Below are 16,465 nucleotides of genomic sequence, written 5' to 3'. Positions count from 1 at the left end.
AGTGCTTCCTGCTTTCCCCACTGTCAAACACCCACTGAATGCAGCTGGGATGTTTCTAAGTAACAGCAAGGCTTTCCAAAGTCACCTCAACATAGATTCAAGTCAGCCTTGCAGGAGGGTAAGCTGCCAACCACTGTCCATTGGGAAACAAAAAAAATCATCCACCCTTTGCTCCAGTACTCACCTGCAGAGTTGTAGCCAAATGGAGGTGGTTGCCTGTTATTGTAGCTGGCTGGCTGACTTTGGAAAGAGCACAAGGATATGAGTTACTAAGGTCAGGTACCTGCCACTTGCTTAACATGCAGGGCACATGAGGATAGACGTGGTTGGACCCACATAAGTCCAAGTTGTGATTCCTTCCCAAGCTTGGTCACTATACCAGGATATCCCCCACTCCCAACTGCTGCAGACTGGCTCCTTCATGCTGGTTCAATAATGGGTATCAGGCCTTACCACAGGGAGAGGCTGGGCAGACCTGGAGGTCTTGCTGGGAAGGGCAGGAAAAGGCTATGCTCTATGGCCAGAAGTCCTAACTAACATCATCCTCCCCTGGGCAGAGATTATTCAGCATGAGCCCCCCCCCCCCACTGGCAACATCCTAATGCAAGAAAAAATGACCTCACATGAAGGTACAAATAGCTGCTTCTTCAAGAGTCAGAGAGGCAAAAGAGTATTTATATGTCAAACTGGGGGAGGCAGCATGGAAGTGGAAAAATGGAATGTAATATTGAGATACCAAAACTGTTCAGACTCCATGAAAAAGTTTTGCTTTGGTTTAATCATGTTGGGGGTAGGGAAACGGGATGACGACACCCGCTTGTTCTGGTTCTTGTGTTGTTGGGATTGGTTTGTCCATCATAACAAATGGTGACAGACAACCAAGAAACCAGTTAGTAGAGAGAATTCAATGCACCAGAACACAAAGCCAGACATGATAGTATACTTCAGCACACATGGCAAAAATTGCCATACTTTGCCTTCAGCACCATGTTTCATGTAAGAATTTTTAAGCCTTGGTAACAGGTCATATTGTTTTTATCATCTGGGAATAGTAGGGCAGCAAGACAACTGACATTACATCATTTCATCTCCTACATGACTCCCTGGGGCATTAAGAGAATGTGATGTGGGCATGAAAACTTAGTACCAAGAGCCCTGCAATTCAAGTTCTGTTCCTGGATCTGTACATAGGCTTGGGCATATAAATAAACACATTTCATGCTTTTGTGCATTAGCTCCTCCCTAGGACCTTTGCAAAGTGGATCTAATAATGCTTCTGGAAAAAATTAGTGGTAAAAGTGTTTGTGGATATTGCTGACAAAAAATGCTAGAGAAATACGGTGCGGTCCTGAATGTATCCACAAAGCTGGATATGCAAAGGCACCAGCAAGCTTGGTGCAAGCCTTGCCATAACAGGTTAACTTTCTCCAAAGCTTTAATCTATCTGGTCATTTCACTTTTCCCTTCCAATTTAGGGCCAGTCTGGAAGTTTTTCGACACCCAAACTTCAGCATTCTTTGCTCCTGTGCGGTCATCTGTCTAGCATACCCAGATATATGTGACCACAGATAGCATGCACACATCCTACCACTGATGTTAGGAGTTAAGCAGACTTAACTCCTAACATCAGTGCTCTCAAGCCTGTGACAGAAATGCAACATATCCTACTTCCTTAGCAAGCTTCCCACCCCCTGTAATTCTGCTCCACTCCAGCAAGCAACATCTGGTTACACAGAACAAGCCTGGAAAGATTCTCTCTTACCCATCGAGTGTTGGAATGAGGAGGGCTGGTGGAGGAGCCAGTGGGGGAGGAAACAACCCTACAAATAAAAGCAGAAGTGGTCACAAAGAGATCGTAGTCAGCTGACAAGACTTTATTAACATTCACAATTAGGCAGTGAAACTACAGTTCTGCACTGCACAACACAAACAGCAACATTTTACTCTAGTCTAATTTCTGAGTGTATCGAGTACTGTATCCTTTTACCAGAATTAAAACTTCTACTGTTCTTACTTCTAGTAGCCCTACAGAACCACCACAGCTACAGGAGTATGAATTAACTTAAATCCTGGCTCATTTGGCATCAACAAAAAATTAAGACTCAGATTTTCCCCTCCATTAACCCTTCAAGTCACAATGAAAACAGAGAAACAAAGAGCTTGACTATCAGGATGCCAGCTGATTACAACTGGAAGGATGGTTTCGTTGTACACTGAGCTCAACACAGCAGGGAAGCCTATTATGTTCACTGGGGAAAAAAAGTTTCTTTTCTAAGCAGAACTACCCTGCAAGGAGGCAGAAAACATGGTAGGGTATAGCACTAACTAAACTCAGAGGTGCGATTTTTGAGGGCCCTAGGACTGCTTTCCACCTGAAAAGGCAGCCAAATTTCAGTTACAAGAACAGGCAACTTGAGAGATGGAGACAACATTTTCAAAACCAGAGTACTTTAGAAAATTAAGTCGCGTAGAACTTCCAAGTAGCCAAGTCACTTCTGAAAATGGTGCCCTATATGCTCTTGAAAGCATTACCCATAGTTTTGTGTAACAAAATTATAGGCTGTTAACATGACGTCATTGCCATTGATGAGTAAAATGTTGGCTTGAAGCAGCTCAGAAACTCCTGTGCCAACTGTTTAAAAATCACGTTTAAAGAAAGCAATCTGACATTTTAAGTCAGTATTCTCCTCTTCTGGAAAATAGCTTTTTTTTTTTTTTTTTTGAAAGATACAAATCAGAGCAAGTAATAATGCTTGTGACACTTGTTCAGGAGCACTTACTATTGTTGAGCAAAAAGGATGATGACTATAGGTGTGTCATGCACCTTTCTCTAACTACAATAGAGCTGAAAATTCTCACTGGGTATTTTCCATGCATTTTCCCTTTTCAATCTAATTAGCTGCTGTAGCAGCCCCTTCAACCAAGATAAACCCCACCTCCTTTATTTCCAGAACATAGCTGCAATCTAAATAAACCAGAACTGCATGGGGCAAGTGCAGGGTCCTTGCAGGCTGGGATCTGCACTTGATTTCGCTACAGGTGAGTTTTGCCAGATCCAAGCTCACTACAAGCGAGGTTGATTCAATAAGAGAAAAAGAACCAGACTTGCAGCAAGAACCAGACTTGCAGCAAGACTGCAATGAAACAAGCATACAATGAGAAGTTATCCGGTTCTGAACTTACTCTCAGTTTGGGAGTGTTCCAGATTGCAAGGTTTCCATTTGTTTCATTTGCTCATTAACATTCACCAGCTCTGCCCATCAAGGGAGAGAGGATGTCCAATGAGAATGGCTGTGGCTGCACCTCATTCTCCATACTCTGCAAAAATCTTACAGGATGCATCCATCTGTCACTTAAGGCAGGAGACTTGTCCCTATGCAAGATCCTACAGTGACAAGAGGTTAGGTCTCTCAAAACTTGACTGGCAAAAGGACTCCTGGGTTAAAATTCTCCAGTTCTATTTCTGAGAAAGTCTTCAGAGACAAAAAAAAGACTGTTTTAAGTCACCACAGGCAATATTACTGAAGCAGCTGGAGTGGTCCAAGATGGCAAGGCTTTTCAGCATTTATAAAGCTAAGTCTGACTGAGCATAACAGGCCTCAGCATCGCTCCATTTCATACTAAACTGAGGGCTCAAGCCCAGACATTTGTGTGTGTTCATGAGAATCACTGCCACTTAAAACTAAGCAAATCAAGAGCCTACCTGGAATGGGACCTGGTGGTGGCAAACCTATGGAGACAAGAAAACAAACCTAGTGAAGACAATAAGAAAAGCACATCCTTAATGAACCCAAGGTTAGAGCCCAGCTTACTGGCATCCTTCTGCCGAGGCCAGGCATATACGAGTAAAGTCTGTCAAAATGTTCCCTCCTCTTCTTAGCTATCACAGAATCAAGCGCTAAAAGGAGACTGAGCAGGCTATAAGGTTGTCCATTATTCATCAGCACATAGGAGCAATGTGTCCGTATGGATTAGATGTCCTGAAAGTGTATTTACTCTGGACCTTCACAATAAGGAGCCAGTGAAGAGAGTGGAGTATTAGTTCAATGTACTTTTGCCGACTTCTTCCCGTCAGAGGACCAGCTTCCACGTTAGACAGCGTAAAACCCCACAAAGGTCTTTGCTTTCAGCTGGCGGCATGGCAGTATTCCAGCCCAAAGTGACAAAGACATTGATCACCATGGCAAGGCTCACGTTCAAGGGGAAGAGAGACAGATTTGCTAGCAGCTGATGAAGGGGAGGGGAAGTGTTTCAGGAGATGGCTGATATTTCTGTGCCTAGTTAAAGGAATCCAAAACTGACAGCATACATCCCACGGACAAACTGCAGGGACAAGACAAGTGGCCTCGGCGTTTGTCAAAGCTCCTCATTCTTTCTACTATCATGCTCTAGTTTTGCTAGGCATCAAGACTGTACTGGTGATTGGCAGCAGCTTGTAAGCACCTATCACTTCTCTGGCATGGTGTGTTTGTCAGAAGGGTAACATCCAACAAACCAATCAAATACTTGGGGCAACAAGTCATGCTCACCAACAACATCACAGAATCAGCTTCTTTTGCTTTGAAAAAAATAACATCCTTGATTTGGTTTGAATAAGAGGGAAAAACAGAACCCTCTCCTAGAATCCAGGGCATTTCTGCAGCAGCAGGAGGCTGTTATCTGACAGCAATGGTGGATTCCTTCAAGGATCTATCTTCAGTTAGAATGATCACCCTGTAAGCCAGCCAGACAGCACCTCCTTTCTTCCACCCCTCCCAAGGTGGGGCAGGAACCTGAGCAAGGAGATTCAGGGAACAGAAGTGCAGAGTAGTTCACGCCTCGAAGGTGCTGACAGGGTAGGAATCAGAAGCAGACTGCTTGGTTTATAAAAAGAAAGGTCAGTTGAAAGAAGCAGGCACACATGGGAAGGAAGAAAGGAATCAGAACTGGAACTTGCAGCTTTCAATTACCTTGCTGCAATTTTGGATCGTCTGGCCCCAACCTTCTCCTTAAAATGTAGAAGACTGACTAAAAACTAGTGGTCTTGCACACCTGCTGGTGAAAAGGCACCAGCATTTAAAGATGACTTGGCTTTCTTCTAGGAGACTGATTCGTGAAACACTGGGTCAAAAGAAAAATGAATGAAACTGGCTGTTCAGAGTAAATAGTTTTTCAGGAGATCTAATCTGGGCCTGCATCAACACACAACAGAAGAACCAGGAGTGGCAGGGGTTGTTTTTTTTTGAGAAAGGATCTTTTTTTGTCTGGAGAAAAAGTATCTGTGTAACATGAACTTGTGCTCCAAAGCTTATGTTGTGCTTCTGCTACCCTGGATAAGACAGACTACAGCTTATAGTCAGCCACAGTCAGTCATCAGTCTTCTCAACAGGCCCACTTGTAAAAAGATATGACATGCACTGAACTGATTCTCCTCTCCCAAGTTGCCCATCTCCAGCTCAAAGTTCTCAAAGCATTAATGTTAAGTCTCCCTGCATAATCTTTTAGAGATGGAAACACCATGCATCAAGAGCCCTGAGTGTAGAACCTAAGCCTTCCAAAGTCCAGAGGCCTATTCCAAGTAGTACCCCGTGATCCTTTCCTCCAAGCAGTCGCCCTTTAAAGTTAGGTGGGAAGTATACAGGTTTATCCTGACCACATGCATTATATGGTAAAGGGACGCCATCAATTGGCAATGGACTCATTTTCTAAAAATGAATTTAAAATAGTTTCAGCTTCTGCAAATACCCTTCTCCTGCCAGTATGAGCAGCTTTATGAGTACACTTTTACCATCAAAGCATCTCTCCCTGCTGTGCAAGTCATGGGATACAGAGCATGCCAAATGATTCAATACAGAGAAGAAATAGTAGAACTGCTCATATGCAAAATGTCACCTGCTTAGACCAAAATAACTCTCCCCTCCCATCTCATCACGCTTGACATCCTAGGTTGAACAGCCTCAGTAGGTGGAGTGTTCGGGTGGATACACAGTTTAAGTTGATGTCACCTTGAAGTATTGTGAAGTCTCCATACCCACCTAAAGACTTAAGGGTGCACAACTCAAGGATACTGTGGAGACATTCACTAGTTGCCAGAAGCCCACTAGTTACCTCATTTGCACTACTTTTCTTAAAGCACACAAAAAAGTACAGGTCTATATCCATTTAAATTTGAGGATATTTAAGTTCTAAGAATATTCAGAAACCTCCAGTGCAACAAAAAGATGCGTCTCATGTCTATTAAATCCATATGCTCTCCTACTTCAGGACCTAATCCAACCATTAACTGACCTGGACTAAGAAAAAAGGTCCAATAGGCACATTACCCCAGGATTGTCCAATATGGAGGTTCTGGCACCCCCCTTCTGAAGTATCTACTATTAGCTATCATCAGATAGGATCCTAGAATAGCGGGTCCACTGGTCTGATCCAGTAGGGCAATCCCTCCACTCCCAGGTTCCTTCAAAGACCCATCCTAATCACTTTCCTATATACTATCACCCTGGTATCCAAGGCTCAGGTGTCATCAGCAACTCACAAAAAGCAGAGTGCTGCAAGGAAAAGAAGCTCTTATTAAAAACACACAGATCTAGGGCACATGGAGGTAGAGGTTGGGAGAGGCAATCATACATGGCACCTCCATCTAAAAATCAAACTTCAGTGATCTGCTACAACCATTAATAATACTGGGGAGCCCTTTGGTTTTCCTGAACTGCAAATTGAATGCCCCCAGAGACAACAGGATGAGCAAGACCGCCACATGAAAATACCTACCTGGAGGGTGCAGGGGTGGAGGGACAGAAGTAACTGGAGGAGGAGGGTGCAGAAAGTGTGGTGGAGGTGGTCCAGCAAGTGGAGGTGGTGGGGGGCCTGCTGGTGGTGCAAATGGCTGCTGCTGGGGTGGCTGCTGGGGCTGTGATGGTTGCTGGGGCTGCTGCGGGGGTTGTGGCTTATTTCCATGATCTCCAAGGACCTTAACATGAAAACAAAACAGATAACTTGCAATTCTAACACACTGACACATGCTGCTGGTGTATGTCCTGTGGCCTGCAACCCCAGCATTATAGAGAAGGGATTAAAAATAAATAAATAAAAATCAGGAGACTCTCTCAGCGTTTTATCCTTTACTCTGGGGGAGATGGTACCAGGCCAGTATGCAAAGGAACACCCTGACACAGACATCTTCTCTAACACAAATTCCAGCCTGTGATAAGAGCCAAGCTAGGTTCAAACCCATTTCCCTAGGAGATGGTCCCACACCCCAGGGGAATGACCAAACTATCACTGAATGTTTGGACTGACTGTCTGTTATGTTATAGACATCCTTCATCCCACACTGAGGGACCAAGTCCAGCACTTATGGGACAGGCAGTTGCTGAGAGTTCACTGAAGTACATGCAACATCAAACGTTTGTGAAGACAGATCTAAACCATTTACCTGAATGGGATTTTCCTCCGAGGCATGTTTATCACGACGTCTTCCTTCTACTCTCCTAATTGTACCTGCCTGTCCACCAATCACGTCGATCGTCCCACCCAGCTTCCTGGTACAAAATAGGTACATCTCTTCTAAGATTCCACAAAAACATTAGAAGTGGCAGTTTCACACAAGCATAAACCGAGTTCTGCTTGCTGGGAATGAGTTGGTTTCCTTAAAACCATCATCATCAGCACATGATCAAGAGGTATTGCGCACACTACTGCCACTGAGAGCTGCTAAGACCATGAATACCCCAAGTGTTTCAGAACACTCTTGTTTACTCAGCAGATGTCAATGGAACTACTGCAGGGGATACAGGATCAAACCCAACAAAAGTGGCAAGTGCTTAATCACCCAAAGCCCTTGGTTCAGAGACATCTCAGACTCTGCACTACTTCATAACCAACTCTCCAAGAGCTGCAGACACCTTAGGGCCCACGGCTATTTTAGTGACAGCTCTGATCCTCAGACAGATTTCTGTCTCTCCATCCCTAGGCCTAGTGCTCCTTCCATAGAAAGACTACTACTGTGAGAGCTCTACTGGGCCCCACAATAAAAAAAGTGTCTCTGCACAGAAACAGGGGACCAGACTAATTTGGTGGAAGAGACAGACAAGGAAGCAGCACAGGTCCATTGTTGCTCCTGAACCTAATCTCCCCCTGTTGCATATTTGCCATGCTAGGGAGCTATCTCCGTAGGAGCAGGTTATTCTGGATTGTAAAGACTTTGGAAAAGCTCAGCAGAAGGGTATCACATGTAAGCAAGAAAAAACAGACCTGACAGGTCTCATTTCACTGTTAAGAAGCATGAAAAAGTAAGTGAACTGCTTAAATGGAAAGGGGTAGATATTAAAGGCTTTAGTTTGAACGATCTAGATTTGGCCCTTGAAGCACTCTCTCTAGGTGAGATGAAATCCTTATTGTAAAGGGTGGGATGAGAGTACTGGACTGGTCCCTGGATGTAGACAGAATTGTGCAAAGTCCTGGATAACATGGAGCAAAAACCTCATTTGCTTTCACGTAACCAAGCTTCCTAAACTCTTTACAGAAAACAGTCAGTTTCATACTGCCAGTAAGGGGACTTGCCCAGCACAGGCTGCCAACCAGGATCAGCATTAAACACTGTCCACCCTCCTTGGACCATTTCCTCAGGAAAAAAAAAAAAAAAAAAATCACCAAGTGTCCAGCTGATCTCATACTAATCGTTCAGCAGGCAGTTCTGAGATCAAGTAGTTCCCTTTTGGCAGTTGCCAAGCACTGGACCCATCTGTGAGCAAGGCAATGCAAAGGCCAGCTAAAAGGGAATTGGATCAGGCCTATGATGATGAGCCAACAACCCAAAAAGTAAAGGAGGGATGTGTCTTATTTCATCCCTCCCCTAGCACGGGCAAGCTAGAATGCCTGAACTAAGCAACAGGCTGGACCCACCCAGAGTGCTACACTGAAGATGCCAACTGGGTGAGGAAACGGAACAAGCATTCCCAGAAACATGGCCAATTCTGAGCAAGGTCTGCACGAGAGAAATTCAGAGGTGAACCAGCTGAATCCCAACTTGTCCAGTGTGCAGTACATGATAGCTGCTAGCTCTGACATGGTGCCTGGAAGTGTCCTCACCTGTTTGGGGGAGGCCCAGCCTTCATGCGCCCTCCCACGAGAGCCACAAAGTCGGTTTTGAATTCCGTTTTGATGATGCTGTTCTCCACTTCCTTCTCTGCATTTCCTGTCCTTCCTTGCTGAACCTGAGAGGGTACGAGGAGGGGAAATTGCATTTGGTGCCTTCAGTTACCAACTATATTAAATGCAACACAGATCCACTCTTGATAATAGAAGCATCTCCAACACAGAAAGCAGAACATCACCTGTAGTGATCTAACTGAAACCATGGTTGCCAAACAGATATGGAGATGCAAACTGGATGGCCTCTCTACTTTCAATATACATTTGAAACCCTACGGTTTAAATTAACCCGAGTATGGTCCTGTTTTTATTCAGTTCTATCTTGCAGAACTGAAAGAGGGATGTGGAGACTTCAGCCTCTACCTCACCAGGGCAAATCCTACCCAGGGACATGTTACTATCCTATTTCTGCTTGGTGATGCTGATGGGCACCACAAAAGTCACCAACACAACTGATACAGTCTCAGCAGAGGTGCCAAGGAGTGAATAGGCCATGGCTCCCCTCCAGGTTAGAAGTGCCCCACAGATCAGCCTTAAATCATAAATTTCATAGATATTAGGGCTGGAAGGGACCTTGTGAGATCATTGTGTCCAACCCCCTGCCTAAGGGGCAGGAAGTCCGCTGGGGTCAGATCACCCCAGCAAGATAAGTATCCAAGTATTTCTTAAAAGGTATCCAGAGTGGGTGCTTGCACCACTTTGAGGGGGGGGGAGTCTATTCCAGACTCTGAAGACTCAAATGGTAAAGAAGTTTTTCCTTACGTCCAGTTTAAAAAACGGTGTTCCAGCAGTTTCTGACCGCTAGACCTAGTCTTCCCTTGGGGTGCCCTGGTGAACAGATGCTCTCCCAGTTCCTGATGTACACTCCTTATATACTTATAGGCTGCCACCAAGTCACCCCTGAGCCTTCACTTTTCCAGGCTGAAGAGTCCCATGCCTCTCAGCTTCTCTTCATAAGGCCTGTTCTCTTGACCTCTAATCATGTGCATAGTTCTTTTCTGGACTCTCTCAAGCTTCTCCACGTCCTTTTTAAAGCGTGGAGCCCAGAATTGGATGCAGTACTCCAGCTGCGGCCTCACCAAGGCCAGGTAAAGCAGGAGGATGACTTCTTGGGGCTTGCTTGAGACACATCAGTAGATGCAAGCCAGAATTTTATTTGGGATTGCCAGCTGCGGCATCGCATTGGTGGCTCGTGTTCATCTTGTGGTCAGTCATGACCCCCCCCCAAGTCTTTTGGTCATGGTGCTAGTGAGTGTAACACTGCCAAGCCTGTAAGTATGATGTGGCTTTTCTCCAGAGGTGGAGCACCTTGCATTTCTCCATGTTGAAGGTCATCAGGTTTTCATCTGCCCACCTTGTGAGTCTGTCCATGTTGACTGTTCCATCAACTATCACTCTCAGGGTCTGACCAAGGAGCCAGCTCCCCAGCCATCGGACCATAAGGTTGTCAAGACCGCAGTTCCCCAATTTTACCATGAGGACATCATGGGAGACCAAGTCAAAGGCTTTTTTGAAATCTAAATACATAACATCAACCTCTTCTCCTTTGTCCAGGTGATGTGTCACCTGGTCACAGAAGGGAATGAAGTTGGTCAGGCAAGACCTACCCACAATGAAGCTGTGTTGGCTCTCTCTCAGGATGTCGCCTTCCATTAGCCTGTTGTTGATGGTTTCTTTGATGATTTTTTCCAAGATCATTCCACGGATTAACGTCAAACTGACTGGCCTACAGTTCCCTGGATCTTCCTTCCTTCCAACCTTCAGGGACCTCTCCCAAGCGCCATGAGTTCTCAAATATCCTTGCCATTGGTCATGCTATGATGTCAGCCAACTCTTTTAGCATTCTTGGGTGCATTCCATCTGGGCCAGCTGATTTGTGGATGTCCAGCCTCTTAAGCTGTTCTCTCACAAGATCTTTGACAATTCTAGGCATATGATTGCCCTTATCCTGTAGTCCTGCATCCTGTCAAGCAGGACACAGGACTCCTGAACGAGTTAAGTCTCCCAAACACTGAGCTCAAATACAGGATCTCCTAACCAAAGGACCTTAGCAGTATTACCATCCCACCCTCAACACCCCGCAAAAGACACAGGCTTCTCTGGGGAGTCACCCAAGTCTTGCTTTCCCATAGGGGTTCATACTAGCCCTGTCAAAGGCTGGAGTTCTTTCTTCAACAGGAGTGACTGGGTATGTCTACCTATACATATTTTGCCAGAGTTTATTGCTCCCTGCTGTGCCACTTACATGTGCCTGGGACCGCATCATGCTGAGCTGAATCAGAGCAACCCTGGCTGGCAAGGGACCCAGGGGAGTCAGCCTGCCAGCATGGGGCTGCTCTAACCCAGCTCAACATGCTGCAGAGGAGCTGGCTGGGGCACGAGTGTGCTCTAGTACACGACTAGCCAGAAGGTAGCCCCCACACTGAAGCACCTTTGTGCCCCAGCCAGCTCCGTCAGTGTCTGCATGTGCGTTGCTGCACACCAAAGAACTCCGCAGAAGCACAGTATTTGTAAATACAAGTATTAATCTGCCACAGAGTTTATTAGTTTCCTGCAGCCTATTAGGGACACGTGTAGAGACATTTACTGTGGAGCTAATTTGGCAACTCTGTGGTAAATGTCTCATGTAGACATGCCCATACATAAGCAGAGAGACTGTAAGAATTAAGTTATATTTTTAGGTCTACCTTTCCTGAAACAACATTAAAAAGGCAATCCTTTTAGCCAGCTTCCACTCTTATACCCTTACTCAAAAAACAGCCAGATGCTTGAATTACAGCTACATGCTGCACAGAAGGTTACCTACCGTGATCTTATTCTCTGTGCTGATAGGAGGGGAGGGGTCCAATCCAAGCTGAAGTCGTCGCTGTTTCTCACAATAAGCTTTCCAAGTTTCTTCATTGAATCCATAATTAAAGTAATCAGAAAGGTCAGCACCTAGAAGCAGCGCCACAAATTAACAGGGCAAGTCTGGGTGAGGATGTCTGCACATTCAGATTGAGCCGAAAAGTGCTTAAACAGAGCATTTATAATTATTCTTCTAGAGAATTAGATTTGTTCTTCATTTAATGCTGTTTAGTGGCATTGAATGCTGTTGCTGGGTTCCTTCCTAGAGATGGCAGCATCTTACTTAAATCTGAAGTTTTTTGGGAAAAAGGTTCAACACAGGCAGGATATCACAGGTTTATGGCCACTACTCACAGGCAGTTATTCACTGCCTCGGTTTTCCACAGGGGCCCTAGCTATTTTATCTATAATTCTGAAGCTGAGTCAAGCGCTAATGGAAGTAAGGGACCAAGCAGGTTGGTGATAGAGGCTTTCCCCCTTCCACAGCTTTGCCAGTGTATTTGTATTCTGTCCTGCACTGTCTATGCTTTTTTTCAGTCAGATTCACTGCTTAGGGCCTGCCCGTGGTGTTAAGCCAAGATAAGCTGGAATGTGCCTTACTGGTACAACTGGGACCACACAGAGCCTCACTGTTTGGCTGTGATCTGAGCTGTGGTCATCCAAGAAGTATCAACTCACTGTGATGTTTAATGTGCTACTTCAGCATGGACTGGAGCCAGTTAAATAGAAGTGGCCAGACACTCCCTGCCAAAGGAAATGAAGGTGGAGAGGGACAAGCGCAGATGGGACTTCACAGCAAAGGGGACTACAGCAGTGCCTCCTAGCACCACTGAACACCCTCACTATTCCAGCTACAGAAACATTTTTGGTTTAACCAGTTACAGAACATTAGGGCTTAGACAGACTGGTCACACCACCACTGGGTCTTTGCAAGAAGACATATATTCTCTCTCCTGGTAGTTGCTCTTCCTGCCCCATCCCCTGGGTATGCAAATTCAACCCACTCAAATTTAGCAACATGCAATTCATAGATCTGCTTTACCAGCACATATTTAGGCTTTTTATCAGTATTTCAATAACACAACATTTCCCCTTCCCTTCCCCGACTTAATGAGAATGACTAGCTAGTGGAGTCTATACCTAGGATGTAGCCCAAAAGGTTCTCTAGGGACAGGCTACTAGAGTAGCATACGGAACCATCCAATATATAACATAGGCCAAATTTTTCCATTAATTTTTCTCCAATTCATACATCAAATCAATATTACATTTTAGATACACGGATCACTCTTGGTCCAGAGCCAGCAGAACAGTAACGATTCCCACAGTTGTAGCTCTGAACTTAACTGGCCTCACTGCTTAAATTTTGCTTTTCCCCCTAGCTTCTCTCTCTGTAGTCAGCGACAGATCTGCTGAAGAAAGAGAAATGTGTTTTCTATTTACATCTGGTCTAACTCCCCTCCATATCAGAGTGCTTCGTGTCCGATACCTTGATAGAGCAACACATGTTTCTCTGTGTATCCCACTGCCCTTCCACTTCAGGTGGGCAGGACACAAATGCATATCACAGGCAGCCTTACAAAAGATACTACTTACTTGGCCTAGTAGTATTTTTGAAAAGGTAAGTAAAAATCGTTAGCTTTCTTCCTTCCTCATTATGACAAAGTGCAGGTGGATTTTATGCTTGGGTTGACAGATTTGTGGGAGGATATGTATTTGGATCTCTGTCTTTACAATTAGTTTCGAGTCAAATTCATCCGAAGAACTGAAAGAATTTAAAGCAGTTCATAGTTTGCCTGTAAGAGTCATTTTGCTGGAGAAAACTCACCCCCACCCCCCATACAGGTAGGGAAGATAAAAAGCATCCCACGCATTAAATAGCTTAAAAACTGCTGTGTGAAATACTCTCTGGAGAACTTGGTGTTGTGTAAAAGGTAGGGGTCAATATATTGCAATGGTACGGAAGGATAAGTGGAGACACAGAGGATGGCCTACCCAAGGTTATCTAGTCTCAGGGTCCGTTATATAATACTGCCTCTTTTTTTTTTTTTGGAAGAGGCAACCTTTTTCGGACACTAAAATTCAAGTGTTTTTTCCTCAGAGGTGCTTTGGTGAGGTTCTTTTTTTCTCTGAAGTTCTTTTCCTCCCAACTAATACTAAATCTGTTCCTAACAAGGCTCTGGACAGATGGTTTTTCTATCACTAGCTTCACAAACCCATATAAAGCTCAAATGAGAGTTAATTCCCAGAGGAGTTACATGGTTGAGTGCTAACTTACCAAAAGCAAATTCATCACTCCCTCAGCATCTGACACTTCCCTACATGAATGCTGACATTATAAAGCTGCACCTGGTGTGCCTTTGGGTTTGGTCATGAGGGCACAGAGCATGCAAGCTGCTGTGCATGAAAAGGAGACCACATCTCATAATGAGTCACACATCAATAGTCCAGTGAAGTCAAGATTAAGAAGTTCAACTGACTTTGGGATTGAATGCTACTGCACCAATATTAGAATCGTGTATTTTTGGAAGTAGAACATGAATAAAATATAAAATAAAAAGTTATCTGCTCTTCCTAGATTAACAGATACAGGTAGGTGCAGTCCACTTTCTTCTAATCACCACTTAAGTTTGCACATCAATAACTCAGGCCAATAAATGGGTCACTGGCAGCTCAGACAGGAGTTGGACTGTCCAGACTTTCCCAGCCCAGCCAGCACCAACTTGACATAAATTATGAATGAAAAAAAGTGAACCAAAAAACCCACTTAAAACAGCAGAAAATATTTACCACAAGAAACTTTGAGGCCCCACCTGGTTTCCTCCATGGTTTGTCTTCAAATGAATCTAAATCCACTTCTATAACAGGCAATCCATTTATATTCCCTGGGGCATCCAAATCAATACCTTTGGGCTGCAACTTGGCTTTGAAGAAAGGAAAATAAAACGTTACCACTTTTAATGCAATGCTTCTAATCCAGTAATCTGATGGGCAAATTATTTGATTTTAAAAACAGAGAGCTACTATCAGCTATGAATTTAAATAATGCTTCTACAACATCTATTTCTAAATGTAACTGTCTCGCTTTCTAGTAAAAAACACTACCAGTAATCTGTATATTAAATGTTGTTATACATCTACAATTAAAAATAAAACATCTGCAACAAGGGTAGGCAACATTTTTTGGCCAGAGTGCTGAAAACCCCACAATGTCTACCTTGTAAAGTGCTAGTGCCAGTACACCACAAAAACAAAACTGGGGTGAAGGGATACATGGCAGGATGCACTGCATATTTAATACAGTTAAAAATAAATAAATCAACGTTGCTTTAATTACAGCAAATACCAGGCTTTCTAAAAATTCAAAACCTGATGACAATAAATATAACATCATGTACTGCCTTTTTCTTTGTGATTTTTTTTTTCTTGTTAAGCATGTTGTGATGAGAGGGGGAAGAGAGGGAGAGAGGAGCAGGGAGCAGCAGGCACCGGGGGAGTTGCTGCCTGGCCTGGCCAGGTCCTTGGGAAGGCTGCAGCCGGAGGAGAGCTGGGGTCAGGCAGGAAGCAGGGGCTGTCCCAGGGCTCCAGAGACTTGGGCTATAGCGTGGAGCCCAGCAGCACTGGAGGTGGTGCCCACCCAGCCCACAAAGCTCCGCAGGGATGGGGCGCAGCCACTCTGCCCGCAAAGGGATGTTGCCTGGGTGGGGCAGGACTCTGGGCTCAGGGAGCTCCTTGCTTAGTGTCTGTGCACACTGGGTACTGTGCGAGTGGAAGCTGCAGCCGCAGGCCGTTCCCCGGGCTCTGGAAACAGCCGCTGCAGCCGGTGCTCAGGGCCAAGCCGGCTGGGAGTGTGCAGCGCAGCAGCTCCATGCAGTGCCTGCCCCCAGCCCTGGCTCCTTGAGGGGAGCAGCGGGTGGGCAAGGGCAAGACCCGGGCAGGCTGAGGCAGCCATGGTACCTATTCCCAGGCTCCGGGGGTCTCCCACGGCTAGGGCCTTACACTGGGGTCAGCTCTGCCCTGCTTGCACTGTGTAGGGAGGCTGATCCTGGAGAGGGAAGCCCCCTGAGCCCTGTCCCAGCCAGGCAGCATCCCCATATGCACAGGGTGGCTGTGGCCCATCCCTGAGAAACTGTGCGGGCCGGGCCAGACCCCACCATGGGTGCTGCTGGGCACCCCCACCTGCCCGCCCACCACAGCTCAAGCCCGCAGAACCCCAGGGCTGCCCCCCACTTCCTGCCCAGCCCCTGCCTTCCTAAGGGCCTGACCACGCTGGCTTGCCTGTGGCACCTCCCTGCATGCCACCCAAACCCTGTCCCAAGAACCTGGCCCCAGCACTCAGCACCCCAGTGCTGCCCTGGGTGGGATAGGGTGTCTGCCTGGCTGGGCCCAGGGCTCTGCCACCTGCTGGAAGCCTCCAGGGCAGCAACCCTGCGCAGCACCTCCCCCAGCCCCAGGGGCCAGCCAGGCTGGAGAGTGCAACCTAGGA

General features: G+C 45.7%; 1 protein-coding gene across 1 annotated transcript in view; it reads right to left on the bottom strand.

Annotated features, from left to right (window-relative positions):
* Positions 1-16,465, bottom strand: part of LOC109300355 (pre-mRNA 3'-end-processing factor FIP1-like) — a gene marked incomplete at its 5' end in the record, with an annotated part of 58,148 nt that overhangs the window by 14,848 nt on the left and 26,835 nt on the right. Inside the window, 8 exons of the mRNA XM_019521040.1 lie at positions 185-240; positions 1,763-1,820; positions 3,704-3,730; positions 6,751-6,949; positions 7,415-7,520; positions 9,070-9,194; positions 11,939-12,069; positions 14,793-14,903. Coding sequence (XP_019376585.1) covers positions 185-240; positions 1,763-1,820; positions 3,704-3,730; positions 6,751-6,949; positions 7,415-7,520; positions 9,070-9,194; positions 11,939-12,069; positions 14,793-14,903 — 813 coding nt within the window. The remainder of the gene's footprint in view (positions 1-184; positions 241-1,762; positions 1,821-3,703; positions 3,731-6,750; positions 6,950-7,414; positions 7,521-9,069; positions 9,195-11,938; positions 12,070-14,792; positions 14,904-16,465) is intronic.

Source organism: Gavialis gangeticus, unplaced genomic scaffold, assembly GCF_001723915.1.
Source record: "Gavialis gangeticus isolate Ggan-Ray unplaced genomic scaffold, GavGan_comp1, whole genome shotgun sequence".
NCBI lineage: Eukaryota > Metazoa > Chordata > Crocodylia > Gavialidae > Gavialis > Gavialis gangeticus.
This window is presented reverse-complemented; position numbering and strand designations above follow the sequence as displayed.